The sequence below is a fragment of the Euphorbia lathyris genome, chromosome 2, assembly GCF_963576675.1.
Source record: "Euphorbia lathyris chromosome 2, ddEupLath1.1, whole genome shotgun sequence".
In the NCBI taxonomy this organism is placed as follows: domain Eukaryota; kingdom Viridiplantae; phylum Streptophyta; class Magnoliopsida; order Malpighiales; family Euphorbiaceae; genus Euphorbia; species Euphorbia lathyris.
In genome coordinates, this window is record NC_088911.1 from 88,575,496 (window position 1) to 88,595,992 (window position 20,497).

General features: G+C 35.6%; 1 protein-coding gene across 1 annotated transcript; it reads left to right on the forward strand.

Moving 5' to 3' along the window:
- Positions 1-18,697: 18,697 nt before the first annotated feature.
- On the forward strand, positions 18,698-19,866 carry LOC136218870 (VQ motif-containing protein 33). The gene has a single exon (XM_066006030.1). The coding sequence runs from the start codon at positions 18,963-18,965 to the stop codon at positions 19,635-19,637; it is 675 nt and encodes a 224-aa protein (XP_065862102.1). The 5' UTR covers positions 18,698-18,962; the 3' UTR covers positions 19,638-19,866.
- The last annotated feature ends 631 nt before the right edge of the window (positions 19,867-20,497 follow it).

The following is a 20,497-nucleotide window of genomic DNA, read 5'->3' on the forward strand; positions in this document are numbered from 1 at the left end:
TGTATAACTACCATCATTTTTTTTTGATAAAAATAACTACCATCAATTACTATTTTAAATGTTAGTTACTTTTTTTTTTAAAGTAAATGTTAGTTACTTAAAATATAGTAAAAAATTATTGTAGAATTTCAAGCATCAAAATAACAACGTTAAATGGTTAAAATATTCATTTCACTTTCTTATTCACTATTTCATCAAAACAGAACTTTCATCCATAGTTCATTTATCATCTTACATTCACAATTAGTTCAAAATTATAATTTTATCTTTTTAATTTATTCTATATATATATTTATTGTTTGGGGTTTAATTTACCTTCTACATGTTGTTGTCCTAAAAGTAGACTCTAGCAAGTGCACAAGGTACAAGTAATATCTCAGTAAGTAGAGTATCATTCTCCTCAGGGATTGATGAATAACTTTAGCAGAAAAACCTTATGGAACAGGGTGTTCGTAGTGACAGTAACTTCTTTCTTTTCATTGGAAATGGGTTTAATATGATTTGATGAGAATAATCTAAAAGTAACAGATCTTCAAAAAGTTCGTTTAGAAAATAATGATTTATCACAATAAAAAGGTGGAACAAGCTAAGCCTAGCATGAACAGGGAGCTTGCAGTATGACTTTTGCCTATTTATTCATGAATGTAATATGGTGTGGTTAAGGTCTCTGCTTTAGGTTCACTCAAGTAAACTCTCGTGTGTTCTTGAGATTCTAAGATTTACTACACATTCAAGCGTCCCCAAAAGTGGTTTTTTTCTTGCATTAAACACTAAGCGGCATTTCATTTTCAGAAAACCCTTGATATAAAACCATTATATTTCCATTTCAGGTTTTACATGTTCAATGATAGATACGTGAGAATGAAAGCAGTCTCCCATCATTCATAAACACTTAGATAGCAGTTAATGAAACATACATGAAAATCATCATTAAACACCCAAGGTATAAACCACATTCATTCATAAATAAGCTAAGAAAACTTATAGCTCCAGCCCTTAGCTGGCTTAGCTCATTCAATCGACTACTTACTCATGGTACAGAGTGAACAGCCACAGAATAAGCAATAACTCTGATAACAACCCAAATTATTCTTGAATAAGGAATAAGGGAAAATTAATAGAAATAATGGCAAACCATTATTCCTTCTAAAAGAGATATTTATACATGATTAATGTGGAATTAATGATAATTAATGCAGGGGAGAATATGCAAATAATGAGGAAAAGGAAGGAGTCTCTAGCATTAGGCCACGCCACGTGGACCATGGCGAGATACGCCATAACGAGATACGCCCGATGAGAGCGAGTAGCGGAGACCCGTCATAGCTCTCAAGGAGAGCGTACATACGCCTTGACGGATCAAAGAATACGAAAAGGGATATTCATCTTACTGACAGAATATTATCCCAAGGACCAAAAGGGATATTCACCTTGAGAATGCCGCAAGAAGAACCGGATGGCGGATCTCCACGGTTCAGCTCAGTGAGATCCACTGGCGAACCTATGAGGCGAATCTCCTCTTTCACATTATTCATCACAGTAACGGCTAACCGCCGACTCGGCCATAAAGACCATTAATGAGCTATCAATTAGCTAACTGCCAGGTTAAAGGTAACCAGTAACCGCCAGCTTAAAGGTAACCAGTAACCGCCATTAATGGAGCATTAATGGAGACCTTCTAGTTGCTGAAGGTTACGACTTCCTAGCTATATATAGCCTACATCCCTAGGCTATCAATGTACACTTTTACTTACCCTTTGTCAATTCAGTTTGCTCTCTTGTTCCTCTATACTGACTTTGGCATCGGAGTGTCCCCGGCCGATCCCAATGGCGCCTCACAGGGAAGGGCTCCGATCAAGGATTTTTTCCCGAGTTATCAATTGGTGCGGTGAACGTGGACCTCTAACAAATAGAAGATCACAAAATCTTGATTGTATAGAGTTTCACAAAGAACAAAACAATGGAGTCAACGGAATAGAAATCACAATCTCAAACTTCGGCTCAATCAGTACAACAAATCTATCCAAATATACAGTTCTCCATATATTGATGGGAAAGAGTTTTCTACATTGAATCTGGAATTTTATGATGAAAAAGATAAGTTTCCTCCCCTTTCTTATTCCATTTTTAATTAAAGAAAATTGACATCCCTCACTCTTATAAAGTGCTATGAATATCATTACATGTTATTATGATAAATCTAATAAACTGTGAAAGATGAAGTCATAGACACAAATCTTTCATTAAATCTTGCATGCTTACTATGCCCTCATATTTTTATGCATGACAAGTGTAATATGATATTATCATTGAATTAGTACAAACGCATGTATAAGACCCGTAATCTTGGGATTTACAAAAGAAAAAAATCATCCATTCAATGTGATTTTGTCATTTGATATTAAAATATCATAAAAGGGCTCATGTAATTACAATTGATTTAGATCTGGTCGGTCTTTTGGATGAACATGCATATAACTATTAGAAGAAATTACAAAAAAATCATATTTGGTTTTTCCTTGTACAATTCACCATCTATATATGGCTTTTCTCCTGTATAGTACTTTTAATATCAAAAATTCATATTTTTGAATATTGTTTTGTCAAACAGTTATTTCATTCCCTTTTTTACAAGGATGTGTCTATTCATATAAAAACTGTTTATTTGACATTGTTAGAATTTCTGTTACCAACACAAGAGACTTGAAAATATTGAGTCTATTTGTAATTATCATGTAATTGTCCCTAACTATTAAGGCCATTATGGGCTGATGAATTACCAAATTGGATAAACAAAACTTTCATGTCCTGAGCTAACTACAAAATAGTGCAAGTGTCGGTTTCGGATCAGAACATTAATTTATGCAAAATTCTTAGGATATACATGAGAATTCCTTAAAGATTGGAGGAGAATCATGGTACATGTATTTTTCTTCTAAAATTACCCTTTCTCTTCTATTTTATTCGTACAAATGAAATGATATAAGAGTAATATTATATATAACTATATTATTAAATCATCACTTACCTTTCTTTAATTACACCTCATTCAAATGAGGCTTTAATGATCTCTGAATGACATTAATGTATGGATGCACAATATTAATTGCAAGTAAATAGCAACTATGTAAGATATCTTACCCAATATAGAATGTCATAACTTTTATGACGTTTAAAATAAATATGCTATCTTGGATATTAATGCGCATTGAAATACAAAAGGACATTATTCTTAAACCATTCTCATTATGGTTATTTATTAAGAATTCAACGTGAATGAATTATTAAGTTGATTCCAAGATGAACTAAAAATTCCATAAAGAGAATTGCATCATACATGATATTTGCCAACAAGGCAAATGCAAACATTCTTTTGCTATGAAGTATGTTCCATGGATCAAGCCATTGATCCCCAAGGTAAGTGAATATAGCTTTTATGACTTACCACAATCTTTTAATAATGGACATAGTATGCCCCACTTCTGGAGTTCTTTCAGTGCTAACCCATAGGTACAAGGGAGTTGCTAATACTACAACCAGTGCAAACACTGATATGAAAAATAAAGCTCAATCCAAAGAAGTGTATATGCAGAGTCAGTTTAGAAAAATTCCTTGACTATGTCATTGGCCAAAAAGGAGTTAGAGCAAATCCAGATAAAATAAAAACCTTGCGAGGAAGAAGGTGAAAAGAGCGCCTAAATAAAAACCTTGCGAGGAAAGAGGTGAAAAGAGCACCTAAATAAAAGCCATGCGAGGAAAAAGGTGAAAAGAGCGCCTAAATGAAAACCCCACAATGGGTGAGAAAGATCCAGAGGTTGAACGGGCGGATCATCATACTAGAAAGATTGTCAACAAGCATATCAAGGTATAAAACAATTCCTAGCAGAACCACCCTTGATGAGCAGACCAATCTGAAGGGGAGACCTGCATTTGTATCAATCTGTCATGGATAAAGATATGTGCACCGTGGTTATTTAAGAAGAAGAAGGTCAGCAGTTCTCCATCTATTATGTTAGCAAAATGTTGAAGGATGCGGAGACAAGATATCAGAAGTTAGATAAAATGGCTCCCACGGTTGTGACAACATCCATCCACGTTAAACCATATCTCCAAGCATAACCTCAACATGATCGAGATCAAGATCAAGAACCGGCTTCACCATCATGATTCAACATTGAACACACAAATGATGAGATTGAAAGGCGAGTGCATGCCGCTCTATATAGACAAGAGAACAATGCAGAAAGGTACGCCATCAAGTTAACATGAATTCGCCATTCACAGCACGGATCCTGGGGTACGAAGCGGACAGAATGTTTAAAGCTTCCAACTTGCCACAATATAAAAGAAAAGATTCAATATAAGAGGGACATTACATATCCCGAACCCAAAGGAGGGGAGCATGTAACCGTTGGAAGAAACGCCAAAGCGTACTACAGGTTGGCCACCACATTGGTTGGCCACCACACTGAAGCTTGCTGGGAGCTGGCAAACTAGATAGCTTTGTCCAGAATAACAAATAACAAGATGACAAGCAGAAGACAGATCCCAAAAATAAATTCAAAAGTGTCATTAATGTCATAGCAGATGGACCAGTGTATCAGCCACCCGTGGAAAAAGCAAAAATATCCGCTCTGGATAAAACATCCCTCCATTGCTCCTTTTGCAGAAACAGGTCCGGTAATCTCTCCACATGCAGATGCATTGGTAGTAACAATGGCGATTCAAGGATGGGAGATAAAATAAAGCAAGTAAAGACACGGGCAGTTCTCGCAATGTCATCACCAAAGGTCACACTATCCGAACCAAGGGCCAGGTAACTTTGGAATGCAAGCTGGCGGATGATGATCAAGCGTGGATTGGTGATCTGGGGTTCTTTATTACGGATGGACAATTAGCTTATAACATCATTCTTGGGCGGCCATTCATCTCATAGGTTGCAGCCCTAATTTCCATCCGCCGTCTGGCGATGTACATTCCCACCAGCAAAGGAGGAATAATGATTAGCGGGAACCAAAAGGTGGCTAAAGGGACTTATACTCGGCGTCACTATCAATCCGCCCACAATCCAAAGAGGACGAAGGTGAGAAATATTAACTTGTCACTACAGCTTTGGGCGATACAGAAACACTCCTTATTGCTGATGGAAAGTGGGTGCGGATCGCCAAAAGATTAAAACTTGAGATCAAAGAGGATGTTAAAAAAGTTCTCATTGAATCTGAAAACATATTTACATAGGAGAATGAGATCCCCACAGGAGTAAGCCCAGATGTGATTACTCATAAGTTAAGCATCATTGAGGATGCGGTTCTAGTTGCTCGGAAAAGGCGGAATCATGGGCCTAAAAATCAGTATTTTTACATATTCTTATATGTGCATTAAACTGTTATAGTATCCTACATTTTATAATTTATTCTTTCTCGCCATACTTCTTATATTCATTTACCTAGCTTTTAGTGCTGATATACGCCCAGTGGCTGGCGAATGAAAAGTTCCACAGGCGGATCAATTACCTCAAAGATAGGACAATTGATCCCATCACAGGCGGATCCCCTTTCCACAAAGATAAGAAGCACAGACCCTCAAGAGCTTTCAAATGAGCTCAACTCTCTCCTCAAAGACAGGAAAAGGATTGACCACCATCAAAAACGGGTTAAAATCGTCTCAAACATGAGATCATTACACCCTCAACTTTCTCCTCAAAGATAGGAGAACATTCTCATGGGCGGATCCATCTTTAGATGATCACCATTCGAGAAAGAGTTAAAACATTCCTTGGACGCAAGGACTTTACACTCTCTCACTCCCTTCCCAAAGAAGGGTTCACAAGTCCTACGGGCGGATCGCTTCACCTCAAAGATAGGTAGCAAGTTGATCCCCTAGGCAGCTTTACTTCCTCTAGATTGAATAGAACAGCTTCTAACCTTCACAAAGGTTCACACATTGGGGTACGGCTGGCCACCTACCCTAAACAATCGGAGAAATCCTAAACCAGATTCTAGAAAATTACTTGCTAGAAGATATAATGCATTAGTAAAAATAGTTCTGGAAAGCAAAGGGTTCATCCAACTAATTAAGCCTCGTCTTCATCTCCAAGTAATGAAGCCTCGTCTTCATCTCCAAATAATGAAGCCTCGTCTTCATCTCCAAATAATGAAGCCTCGTCTTCATCTCCAAATAATGAAGCCTCGTCTTCATCTCCAAATAATGAAGCCTCGTCTTCATCCAATCAATGAAGCCTCGTCTTCATCCAATCAATGAAGCATCGTCTTCATCCAATCAATGAAGCCTCGTCTTTATCCAAACAATGAAGTCTCGTTTTCATCAAAGTAATGAATCCTCATCTTCATCATAGAAATAACAAAGTCTCGCCTCCACAAAATGCACAAAAGTCCCTAAATGGCTGATCATTCTTACTGATCCCTAAGGGCGGGTCATTCTCCTCAATATGGCAGAACTGAAGAAAATAAGTCCCTAAAGGCAAATCATAATCCTATGGGGTAGGAACAAATGGTCCCATAAAGGGCAGGTTATTCCTTTCTAAAGGAAATATAACTCTCAAGAAGCCCCTAGAGGCTAACAATGGATACGGTTGGCCACCTATCCACGAAGAAGCAAAATCCCCTAAAAGCGTATCATATCCATATATGATCCCACATAGGGCGGATCTTGTTCATAAGATCCTGCATAAGGAAGCCCCAAAAGGCGCATCATTTCCATATATGATCCCCCATCTAGGGCGGGTCCACTTTCCTCCAAGATAGAAAAATAAAACATCATTTAGACAGCCCTAAAGAGCTTTTTATACCTTTAGGGGGGGCTTCTGATAACAACCCAAATTATTCTTGAATAAGGAATAAGGAAAAATTAATAGAAATAATGGCAAACCATTATTCCTTCTAAAAGAGATATTTATACATGATTAATGTGGAATTAATGATAATTAATGCAGGGGAGAATATGCAAATAATGAGGAAAAGGAAGGAGTCTCTAGCATTAGGCCACGCCACGTGGACCATGGCGAGATACGCCATAACGAGATACGCCCGATGAGAGCGAGTAGCGGAGACCCGCCATAGCTCTCAAGGAGAGCGTACATACGCCTTGACGGATCAAAGAATACGAAAAGGGATATTCATCTTACTGACAGAATATTATCCCAAGGACCAAAAGGGATATTCACCTTGAGAACGCCGTAAGAAGAACCGGATGGCGGATCTCCACGGTTCAGCTCAGTGAGATCCGCTGGCGAACCTATGAGGCGAATCTCCTCTTTCACCTGATTCATCACAGTAACGGCTAACCGCCGACTCAGCCATAAAGACCATTAATGAGCTATCAATTAGCTAACCGCCAGGTTAAAGGTAACCAGTAACCGTCAGCTTAAAGGTAACCAGTAACCGCCATTAATGGAGCATTAATGGAGACCTTCTAGTTGCTGAAGGTTACGACTTCCTAGCTATATATAGCCTACATCCCTAGGCTATCAAGGTACACTTTTACTTACCCTTTGTCAATTCAGTTTGCTCTCTTGTTCCTCTATACTGACTTTGACATCAGAGTGTCCCCGGCCGATCCCAACGGCGCCTCACAGGGAAGGGCTCCGATCAAGGATTTTTCCCCGAGTTATCAAACTCCTCATCAATGGAGTTAGGTTTAAAATATGAGAGAGTGCCCCCTTTAAGAGACGAAGCTTGGCTCTCCAAAATTATCCAAAAAGGTACCTCCTTTCCTCCTCCTACTTGTCCGCATTAAATAGGAGGAAAGGCACAAAATATAAAAAGATTATTACAAAAGTAGATTTTCAGAAAAAATGAAATTGTTTTTCATAAATTGTTGTTGATTTTGGTCACTTGAACACTCAAGGTCCAGATATTTTCATCATATTGCTTGGTCCATCCCTGCTACCGCCTCCCTGTTCTGTCGTCCTCAACTTTTCTCGCTTTTACCCGCTAGTCCAACGAGTTTCTTTCAGCTTTTCTCCTGCAAAACAAGCTGCATAATAACTGTTTCGTCTTGTCATTTAAGATCTACACCAAAAAGCCTTTTAGTCTTCATTTTATACATTTAATTACCCCAATTAGCCTCATTTTAATCACACATGTTATGTTTATTAGGGTCAAGTATGAACCCATCACATACTAAAGAAACATTAAATGGGTTAATCCATTGAAAATGAAACATTAAAAATATAAAATATAAAATATAAAAATTTAATTAATGTTTTTATCATGAACAGATGTTGGTGTTGCCACTCCTAGAAAAATGTTTGTAAAAGAATTTATTTAGTACTAAAATTAATTTGTATTTATAATGTTTACATAATATGTAACATATAAATTTAAAATTAATTTTTTAATTTTTAAAATATTTAATAAACTATTACATTCAATTATTAGTTATAAACACCAAAGTATATGCTAATTTAGTAAGGAAGTTGTGGGAGTGTATTATTTTAATGAATGATCCACTAATTAAGCAAATTAAACACTTGATGTGAGTGTCAAATATGGAACTTGTCTTTGGCGTTTATATATTAATGATTACTCACTCGAAAAAGAACAATTCAATTAACATATTATTTAATTTTGATTATACTTATACAGCCTCTTTATAAAATGATTATACAAACTTTATATTTTAAATATTTATTGTTTCTTGTACGAGAGATGTGCCTAACATTACCTATATGGCAATCAAGACTAAGTTTAGTGGGCCACACCAAGTCAGCAAATTCTAAGTATTATTAAATCAGAAATTATCATTATTCACAAATAAAAAATGACTTCTAACATTGATGCCTATGTTGGAATGATAAAAATAAATAAATAAATTGTGCAAGTTGTAAAATTCAATACAAATATTGAAAAGGTTCGGATTTTGTCGGAGACCCGAAGATCGAGGTGTCTAAAGATACTCCTTCCTATAAGGTGTCGACTCATGAAAAAATCCATTTATCGACATTTTTGGCTGAGACAGTTTCCCTTGCCCTTCAACATTTTGAACAAGTATAGGAAACTAGGGAACAAGTTGTTGTTGCTACTACGATGAATGTGGTGTCACCTTCACCAATTGCTTTGTCCACTGTTGAAATCCTTGATTTGACTAACAAATGTAAGATAGTCTTCCTATTTCTCAACCAATTTCCTCGATGGAAACTCCTAGCCGGGTTAAGCTTCTCTCATCCATGTTGCTTATTCAGTCTGTCAAAAGGTAACCAAATGCAAGTTTAGACCATAGTTGGTGGAATTTTTTTATAATCTTTCTTCTTCTGGCTATTTTAAAGCCAGGAGCTTTGAAGAGGAAGGCTGCTAAAGAAGAGCCTTTAAAAGAGCCTCAGGTCCGTGTGAAGAAAGTCTAAATTGTTGCAGGAGGAAGGTTAAAGTGGTCAAAAGTACTAAAGTAGAGGCCAAAGGGACCAAAAAGGCTAAGGAAGCAGAGAAAACGAGCGAATAAAGCCAAAAAGGTAAACATCAGTGAAGCTGGGAGGATGGAGGTTCCAACTATAAGTCCTTCCTTTGATCAGGGTTTGACTGCGGAAGAGCTGGCACGCTTCAATGAGTACCATACCTCTAGGGTAGGTTGCATGCTCGTCATTATTTATTTTTAAATTTTGTTCCGATTCTTCGTCCATTTTTTGACATTTTCTCTAGATGTGGATGAACCAATATGGCCCAAACTTGACCCTCTAGAATCCCCATCTCGCAAGCGATTTGAGCCATCTAGCCATGATTTTTAGAGAGTGCTCGCACTATGAGGGTTTTAACCTCGATAAATTTATACATTTAGTGATTACCAAGTTGGCCCAAGGTTTGTCGAAACTTCCTTTTATTTTATTCATAAGGATTGTGAAACTAGAACACTAAAATCGAACATGAAAAAATATTTTCTTTATACATATTACTTTTATTTATACATATATGTTAGACTTGTGGATAGAATGGTTGTACTTATGTTTCACTTTTCTTTCTACTCCAAATATTTTAATTACAAAGTGATACTCACTAATTAACTAATTAGCTATGAGCTTTTATTTATTTAGTTGAGTTGTTGTTATTGTTATTATAGGTATTTGTATACTGATTTAAAAACAAAATTTATTAGCAACTATTTCTCAATTTAATACTTTACATCTACCAGATTTTGAGTAAAATACTAAAAAAAAAAAAAGTTACAAAAAAAAAAAACCAAACATGTACTATATGTGCCTACCATGTATTACAGTTACCAATACTTTAATAATGTCACCTAAAATTTCTTTATAGCAATGTTATGAAAACCGAATCTGACCGGTCGGTTCGACTAGTTCGATCATGAACCGATCAGGTCTACGGTTCGATTGATACTGGTTTTTAATAGGTTCAATAAATCGTACTGAACTACGTGAACTGGTCAAGTCAACTGTAAACCGGTTCAGTTGAGCGGTTTGATCTGATTAACCGTTCATACATTGTATATTTTTATATACCTCACTCACCTCGTATTCTTGAAATATAGGATTTCCATAATACCGGTTGAAATGAAGAAGAGAAATATGAAAGGTTTAAAGAGGATAAAAGGAGATAATTAGAAACCAAATGTCACAATAGAAGTTGGTAAAATTACATGCATGAATGAATTACAAAACCTACAAATAAAAAAGAATGATGAATTAGTGACATTGAAATATTATCTAAAGCCGCAAATTAATCTTCAGTGTATGTAGGAATATATAATATGGTGAGAGATCACATAATAATAATATGGAATTGTGCTATCACTTAATAGCTTTTGCATTCTACCTATTTCTCCTCTTCTTTTATCCAATTTTTCTATTTTTGACATATATCTAGTTTTCATTTCCTATTGCTTTCTTTTATTTTATATTATTTTGCCTTTTTTAGGTCTTACTTATTTTTCTAGGTTATCAACCTAAAAGTTACCCTGATAATTCCATTTTAATTTCATTTCGTTTTCTAGCATTATTATTATTATTATTATTATTATTATAAATCAGAATAAATTAAACGGGTAATCAGATTACCTTTTGTAGTGCAGATTATTCACGTGTTTTACAACGGAAGAAATCGAATCATGACCTTGTATTATCGGTCACGCAATTCCTATCAAACATTTTCAGGAGAAAATGCGATAAATCCACGAACTAAAGGACTGATGGAAATCACAACTCCATGGTCTTCATTAATTCATGATAATGTACTAATTTGCACCATAATGCTTGATTCTCAAGATTGGATTAGGTTTAGGCATGGATGGGATATTTTGGTCTTTTACCAAAATACCCCAAATTTTATCTGATTCGTAATTCGATCTTAAATGATCTGTAATTCAGTCTTGGACGGATACTAATTCTAATTCGACTACAATTCCAACATCTCTCACTCGCACGTAATATAACAACATTCCTTACCTCATTGCATTCATGCTTATAAATAATTTGTGCGACTAGCATACTGTCAAGATTTTAGTGATATATACTCATTGGAAATATATAGCCTCCTCATTAATATGCATCGAAAACTTGTATGCTCTATTCTAGATTTCATATCACATCCACGTTATTCCTTTTGATCTCTACAGTTTTCTATCATCATAATTACGCATTACCCACTTATGCATAATTACCTAGGTGGTGAAATAGAAATTGAAGATGTGAACACATAAAAATCTTTCCCTTTTATTATATTCCTTCCATCATAACCTAACTTGCTTCTTTGGCCAGTCCCTTCTAGGCCGAATTAGTCATGGCCTTCACAGAGTGTCCTTCCAAAAAGATAGCCACATTATATTATCAAGAATAAGTTAAGGGTTTTGAGGATAAAATTTCAAAAAATGGCAGTTGTATGAAGAGAGTCTCACACTATAGGAAAATTTGAGATTGTCATTTCTTTTCCATCTCATGGTCGTTAAGAACACATGGCATGAAATTATGTGTTATAGTGTTCCTCCCTTTCCGTTTGAAAGAAGTGCATGTCTCTCATCAACACCATACGAAAACATCGGTTCAGATGTGCATAAACATCCATTTAGTCCATTTTCCTTTACTTTCTGCTATATGGACAGAATATCCAAGTTATTTTGTAATTTTCCTTTTAGATTACACATAATCTCTTACATATATGCACCTTTTGCATGTATATGTATATCTTGTACTTTAATGAAACCATTTTCACAGTTAAGCAAGATGGCTCCTATTATTGAACAAAGAATAAACACTCATGTGAGGTAGTTACTTCTCAGTCCGACATGCATTACAATTAACAACAAATATTAACGAATAACATTTTCACTAGTGTATTGTATAAATTCAAACTTTATTGAATAATCATGTCTTCTAAATATATGAAAATAAGTATGCTTAGATCCGATATAATCCATGGGGTCTAACATGTTTCACATAAACACCTATTGGAATAGGTTTGGTAAGTGAATTTGCAACCATGTCATGAGTTGACACATAGTTCATATTATAAATTTCTAACAAAATGATACTTAATCTCTATATGTTTCGCCTTGCTATGGAACCTTTGATCTTTACCAAAATTAATATCAATGACTATCACAGTGACTACGATACGAGTATCAAATGATTCATAAATCTTTTTAACCATATTGCCTCCTGAACTGCATACGAGTGTGATACATATTCTACTTCTATTGTGGATAGGGCAACGCATGTTTGTTTCTTGCTACTCCATGATATTACACTATTGCCTAACAAGAAAACATAGCATGGCCTAGATAATCTCTCATTCAATCTGCATTTGTGTATCTTCTTAATTTTAGATTATTTTTCTTGATATCAGGGAAAGTAATAGACAATTAATTACTTTAAGATACCTCAGTATTCTTTTCACTGTTCTCCTCAACAATTCAGGGTTTACTGAAATTTACTCACTATCCTGGGTCACAACTTTAGGGGTCTTGCTTGAGGTTTAATGAAAAAAATCATTTTCATTTTAAATTTTTTAAAGGGTTCTTGTATATATAAATGGAGTTTGTTAGTAACTCCACAAAGCAGACATAATCATTTCTGGGTGTGGAAAGAATTTAATCCCTTTCTAATTAGCAGCAGTCCTCTCTAATGGAGTTTTTGTCCCCCACTTATTTTTCTAAAGAAAAATTCTTCCTAATGTACTCTTATATTATTAAAAGAATTCACAAAAAATTTCCAATATAGTAAATGAGAACATGATTCTCTCTTTTTGGTATTTATTCACAAGTAAAATATATATAATGTGGACATATACCCAACAATATTTTCAAAACTAATTTCTGTGATGAAAAAACTAGAATCTGACCATTGCTTTTAAATTGTTCCACACTAATTAATTTATGGAATAGAACATATTCATCCATCATCAATACATAATATATTGCAACAATAGTTGCAGAATTAGATTGATTGGGGCAATCAGGTATAAGGGGATCTTAGTTTGTGTCCTGTTATAATTGGAGCAATAATTTTGTTATAAAATAAATAATATAAAAAATATCACTTGTAATGCTTTATTATCATTTGGCTTTACTTAGTAACTTTTTAATTTAAAAAGAAAAAAAAAAGGAATAATTGATTGGAAGTCATGGAATGATGTCACAGAATTTAAAAGAGGAAAAACAATAATAAGTTTGTTAGATATAGGTTAACTCATCAACTCTTCCTTTCTAAAATAAGGTGACTTATCTTATCTTGCCCTAAAAATGTCACTGGTCGTTGTTGTACAATGAAACCCTAGCTACAACAATTGCATTTCCTCAAGGATCATTCATTTTTATTTCTTCTTTTTCCTTTTTTAAGTAAACAAACATTTTTATATAACAGTTATTTTTTTTATGGAAATGTTTATATTCAATAGATGAACAAACAACAAGTACAACGAGAAAACAATAAGAACTAAAACCTTTGTTGGAAATATGTCTTAGTTAATTTATTAGCAGATAATGTTTTATTTAATTATTTGAATTCAGGAGAAGTTATTCAGTTATTACTTATGTTTAGGAGAAGTTATGGAAGTCAGTTGTAACTGATGTTTGTAATTCTGTATAAATTTTCTGAAGTTCAATAGAAGTTTAGTGTTGGTTCAAAACTCTTTAGGGTTGGTTCCAAACTCCTAAATGTTAATTACTACAACCTTATAAGATTCACAAAGGGACTAAAACGACTACAAGACACTACAACAAAAACTACCTATAGATGCAGTTTTTTTCGCTTGTAGAGGCAATTCTAACCGCCCCTACAAAGTCTAGGGGCAGTTTTACCAACAGTCCCAAGTCTGTCGTCAAACAGGACCAGAGCTACGAATTAGCAACGAAAATCATCACCGATGGGGTAGAGTAATAATTAGCGACGGATTTGTAGGAGCGGTTTAAACTGCCCCTTGACCTGATTCTAGAATATCTCTTTTGACTCTAAGGTCGGTCAAAACCGTCCCTACATAATTTATGCATTATTTATTATATATACTGCTTTTTATATTCCAATTTGCTACCTGTAATAATTATTGATTAATTAATCAAATTTAAATGTACAAATCAATTCAAAAAGAACATATAATATCAAAAAATTCAATTTTTGATATATTATTAAATTCAATACATGATTCTAAAATTACAAAAAATAAATAAATAAATTTAATGGAGTATGTCATTTCAATATCACTAACTTGATATTGCAACACTAATGTCATTTCAATATCAAAATAAAACCATAACATGAGATTTCCTTGTGTTTCTAAGTTGTTGATGCCTCATTCGTACTTATTGGAAACCTCGACACTAATGGCATTGCCTCTGAGTGCCAATGTTGCAACATCACGAGCTCTAGTAGTTCTGAGACGGCTTCTTGAGGATATACAATCCATGGGGCAAAAAAGCTGTATAGTTGGCTAGCCAATTCGTACTTCTATTTCATTCTCTATAGGTGGAGGCGAGGAGAAATCTCTCACTCCCTACCAATAAGTTCCACAGTGGCCACCACTCGAAAGGCAACCTTGTTAGGGGGAATAAGGTGCCGAGAAATAAGATAGACACATATCTTGCTATCAACTTTTAAAAGAACTTCTTTGTAACCCATAGACCAAGAAAGTCTCAAGCCTTCTAGAACACTTCATAACTCTGCCTTAACCACTAACCAGACTCCCATATTCTTAGCAAAACCTTAAACCAAGTCACCTTTGCAATTGCAAATGAGGCCGCCAGTCACAGCTAAGAAAGAGCTCCCTTTAACAGCACCATCTGTATTGAATGTAACCCAAAGGGTCCATTGAGAACTCCACCCAACTAAAACCTCTTCTCTAATGGGTTTATGCACAACCAGATCCCTCGAGAAAGCCTGATTACTATCAATAATTTCATTAGCAATCATCTTAATGTTCTACATAATCTTCATAATATATCTCTTAGACTATTGAAACACAATGAGGATTTTATTTTTCCATAAGTTCCAATAGGCAATCGCAAAAATAAGATGACATCCATTGTAGGAGAACCTATTTCCCAGACTCAGGTTGCCATAAAACCAATTAGCCCCATTGCAGGCGATAAATACCCCCAAAATCATTTTGAGAAAGGGTTTAAAGCCAAATTGAATGAGCCGAAGGGTAGTCCCTCAAGATATGGATAATAGACCCCTCATAAAAGGAGCAAATGGGGTAGAGGCTTACTATATCAAGATGTCTTCTCTTTCTCTCCAGGTTTGTAAGGAGCTTACCTTTCATAACCAGCCAAATGAAGCTACAGATTCTTTGAGGCCTAGGCCATTTCCAAATACCCTCCCAACCTCTAAGCATATAAACATGACCTTCCTCATGAATAAGACCATAGGCAGACTTGACTGAAAAAGGACCATAACTAGTTCCAATATAATAACATTGATCAATGCAATATTGAGGTAGTAAATGTTGAATAAGATCCCACACCTCTATTGACCTCTGTCATCGAGCATGTCACACACCTTTATCCAGATAAGGTGCTCACTAATGGGGCTCGTCACTAGGAGCTTGAGAGAATCAAGGTCACCTAGTTAATGGTCAGATAAGAAGCTAACTCGTCTACCATCCTCAATCGACCACTTGACTTTGAGAATGAGGTCTTCTTTGATATTTAAAAGGGCTCTCCAAAGAGGGGATATGAGGCACTAAGGGTTGATCGAGTACTTAAAAATAGAGTGAACATTGTATTTACCATCCATAATACGGAACTATAAAAGATAAGATTGCGAAACAAAGTTAAAGCCCAACTTCATGAAAAAAGCATTGTTCATCGTTCTAGTGGTTCTTAAGCCAAGCCCGACATTCTTAAGGGGGTTACACAGCTCATCCCAATTAATTAGGCTAATCTTCCTCTTTTCTCCTATAGAGCCCCAGATAAACCTCTTGATCATCCCATCAATCTTAGTGCAGTTGTGAACAGGCAAATGGGTAGTTTGCATAAAGTAGAATGGAACAGAGGATAAAACGGCCTTTACTAGAGTTGTGTGTCCTGCTAAGGAGAGAGAATTAGTAACCCAGCCTCAAAAGCTTCTTCTGAATACTCTCGAAATGTAAAGATAAGTATATTTTGGTATCTAATCATGAAGTAGGGGAACACCAAGGTACTTCCCCAGATCACGGGTATTGGTGAACCCGCGGATGTCAAATATCTCCTTGCCCATAAAATTAGGCACATTTGCTTAGAGAAAAAGGATGGGCTTGGTTTCACTAATACGATGTCTAGATGAAACACATAACTCTTCCAGAGTACTCTTGATTAATTGAGCTTGAACAGACGGGGCCTTAGCAAAAAGCAGGAGATCATCGGTGAATACCTCTAGAAGGGAGAAAGGACTTGGACATGGAGCCATTCCAGATAATCAGAATAGAGCTAGAGGAAATGCATCACATGAGCAATTTAATAAGCTTAGGGAGGAATCCAACATCCCGAAAAGTGTCATCAATAAAATCCCAGCAGAGCCTATCATAGGATTTTTCAAGATCCACTTTGATAGCCATCCACCCTTATTTACCCTTTTTAATCCGCATCGAATGAATAGATTCCTGAGCAATGATGATGTTATATATCAGTGATTCCAGCCTGCCACAAAACCGGTTGGATAGGAAGAGTCAAGTAAGGCATGGACTTCATTCTGTTGGCGATGGCCTTTCTAATGATCTTATAAGACACATTACAAAGGCTAATGGGCCTGAGATCACTGAAATTTTTAGGCCTAGACTTCTTGGGGCTCAAAACTTGAGCATTTTATTAATCTCAGGGTCGAAGATACCAGTGTTGAAAGCATTCATAACCATGTTGCACACAGCGGTCCCAACAATACTCAAGTGTTTCAAATAGAAGCCCGATTGGAAGCCATCTACCCTAGGGGCCTTCCATGGCTGCATGTTGTAGAGAGCATTTTTTTATCTCAAAGTCATAAGGGTTTTTAGCCAACACAGAGAAGTCAGTTTCCCTTATAGTTGGGAACATTCTCCTATAAGCACAAAGCGAGGATACAGCTTTGTCATCAGTGAACAAATTCTTGTAGAAAGCGACAATTGTATCCCTGATCACATTTTCCTCTAAACACCACTCAGTCCCACTTAGTCCTAATTCCATTAAAAGTATTATGGCGTCTTCTAGCAATCATGGAGTTATGGAAGTAAGAGGTATTCCTATCCCTAGCTTGGGTCCATTTACATCTTTACTTCTGATGCCAAAAGATCTCTTCTTGTTGGAGAGTCAACTCAAGATCATGGAGAAGTTGCTGCTCAGTTTGGATCATCTTAGGAGTGGAGAAGGATTACATCATCGCCTGAATACCAGATATGCGATTTAAAATGTGCCTCTTTCGCTTGAAGATATCCTTATGCACCTCATTATTCCACCTCTTCAAGACATCACTCTACACCCTAAATTAGTGACAAAATCCTCAGATGACTGCCATACACCTTCCACAAGCTTCGCATAATCCGGATGATCCATCCAAGTTTTGAGAAAATGAAACAACTTTGAGGCATTATTACCAGCCTCGGCAGGGTTCGCTGTAAAGACAAGGGTATGTGGTTTGACTTAATATAAGCAAGATGATGAATAGAAGCCCTCTGATACTTAGTCAGCCACTCACAATTGCCTAAGGCTATGTCCAATCTTTCACAAATGAGCCTTTGTTTTCATGTTAATTGGGTCCAGAGAATCCGAGGTCTTGAAGATTGACAACGTCAATGAACTCTTGGAACATAGGGTAACCTCATTTCTTCCTCATACCGCCACCTCTTTTCTTAGACTCATCCAGAATAGCGTTGAAATCACATACAAGGATCCAGGGTCCATGAATATGATTAGATAAGTTCAGCAAACTGTCCCAATGAAATTTCCTTCTAGTATTTGGGTAAAACTTAGGACTCATCCCATAAAAAGAGATGAAATTGAAAAATGAGTAATTTGATAAAACATGGAAGGGGAAGTAAAAATTGAAAGGTGAAATAGTTAGCAACAAAGATAAACCGAACAAAATACTAATATTTATTCATATTCCTATTCTTAGGGTACTAAGTGGAAGGCAAGTCCAGGTCTTGTTCAATCCCTATCTTGTTGGAGAGTGGAATACACGCGCTTGAAAAATAATAAAAATGTTAGTATTTTATTAAGAAGAAATGAATGGCTCTGCCTTACTTGTATGGTTACTTCTGATCACATGTCTCCTTCTCATCCCTCTATAAAAATAAAAAAAACAGCCCCCTTCTCTTCTCCTCTCAAGTCAATGCCCTTCTTTCCTTCCTTATTTTCTTTTCAAATTTATTATTGTATATTATATAGTATAGTATAGATAGATATATGATTCATTTCATATATATGCTTTTGTGTCACAACTACATCACCACAAACAAAAAACATTACCCTTTTCTTCCACTTTCTCTCACTTTCTCCCAATTTCTCCTAATTTCTCTTACTTTCTCTTAATTTCACCTTGTTTTTCACTCCTTGATTTCATGGAAGCTGCAACAAGAATTCAGGAGAGCAGAAACCCATCTCCATTAAACTCACCCCATTCCAATGGTGTCCAAATTCACACACCCAGATCTGATAATCATAACAATAACAATAACAATAACAACAATCCATACCCAACTACTTTTGTTCAAGCTGATACTTCTACTTTCAAACAAGTTGTTCAGATGCTCACTGGTTCTACTACTACTGACACAACACCTAAATCTCCTCCTCCTCATCATCATCATCATCAAGATCCTTCAAGAAATTTCACAATCCCCCCAATTAAAAATTCCCCAAAAAGACAGCAGCAGCAGAACAGCTTCAAGCTCTACGAAAGGAGAAACAGCAACCTTAAAAACACTAGTCTTATGATCAACACTTTGTTGCCTACTTTTGGTAATAATATTATTAATAAGAAGGAGATATTGTCTCCCAGCTTGCTTGATTTCCCCAAATTGACACTTAGTCCTGTTACTCCATTGAATGATGAAGACACTTTCAATAACAGCTCGCCGTCGCTCGGAAATTCATCGTCGGAGGAGGATAGAGCAATTGCTGAGAAAGGGTTTTATTTGCATCCTTCTCCAATTTCTACTCCTAGAGATTCTGAGCCTCAGTTGTTGTCTCTTTTTCCAGTTACTTCCCCTAAAGTTTCAGGTTCTTCATTTTGAAGGACAAATCAAGACAGCCACAGGTAGGTAGAGATTCATCCATCTTTTGCTTTAATTCTGCAATTTCATCTCTACCTCCCTTCAAATCATCATATATTTAGTATATATAATTTTCTTTCTTTTTCTAAAAACCTATTTCTTGTTCTTTCTATCGATCTATGTATTTTTTTTTTATATATTATAAATGAGAAATATTATCACCATTTAGCGAGAATTTTGATTTCTTTTCTGGGTGTTCTTGTATGTATGTATAGATATATAATAATATTTTTCTTTCTTCTTTCTTCTTTCTCCTTCTTCATCAGAATATGGGTTATAATTAATTTTAATTAAACAGCTAGAAATTAATAATTGTAAGAATGATATATTTTTTTGCAAGTGAGAATAGAAAAAGTAAAAGTGGTGAATCAATGATTGTATAGTTGACTAGTACATATGAAATCTAGCAAACAAGAAATTGTAGACATTGATATTAATTGCAAAGTTTACAATTTGAAGTTGCTAGGTCGACTGTCGACATGTACGTTTTTTTTTTTTATTTGGTATTGACAAAATCAAATGTGGAATAATTTGATGAAAGGGGAAGTTCTAATTGTAGAATTAAAATTGAGTTGAGATTGAGGTGCGAAAAAAAGGTATAATGTTTGTTGTAATTAAAATTAATGGCCCACCAATCCCACATTAATGTTATCGTCGATCTTATTTTGACTCCTAATAAATACTACTAAAAGACAATATCTTTCTTGTTCCAATTTCTGTTTATTTATTTTTGTTGTGGTTTGCTAAATAATCCTCAAGGAGTTTTAGGTGAATGAACTTTTGATATAAGATATTCTTGCATTCTCACTGTTGAATGGAGT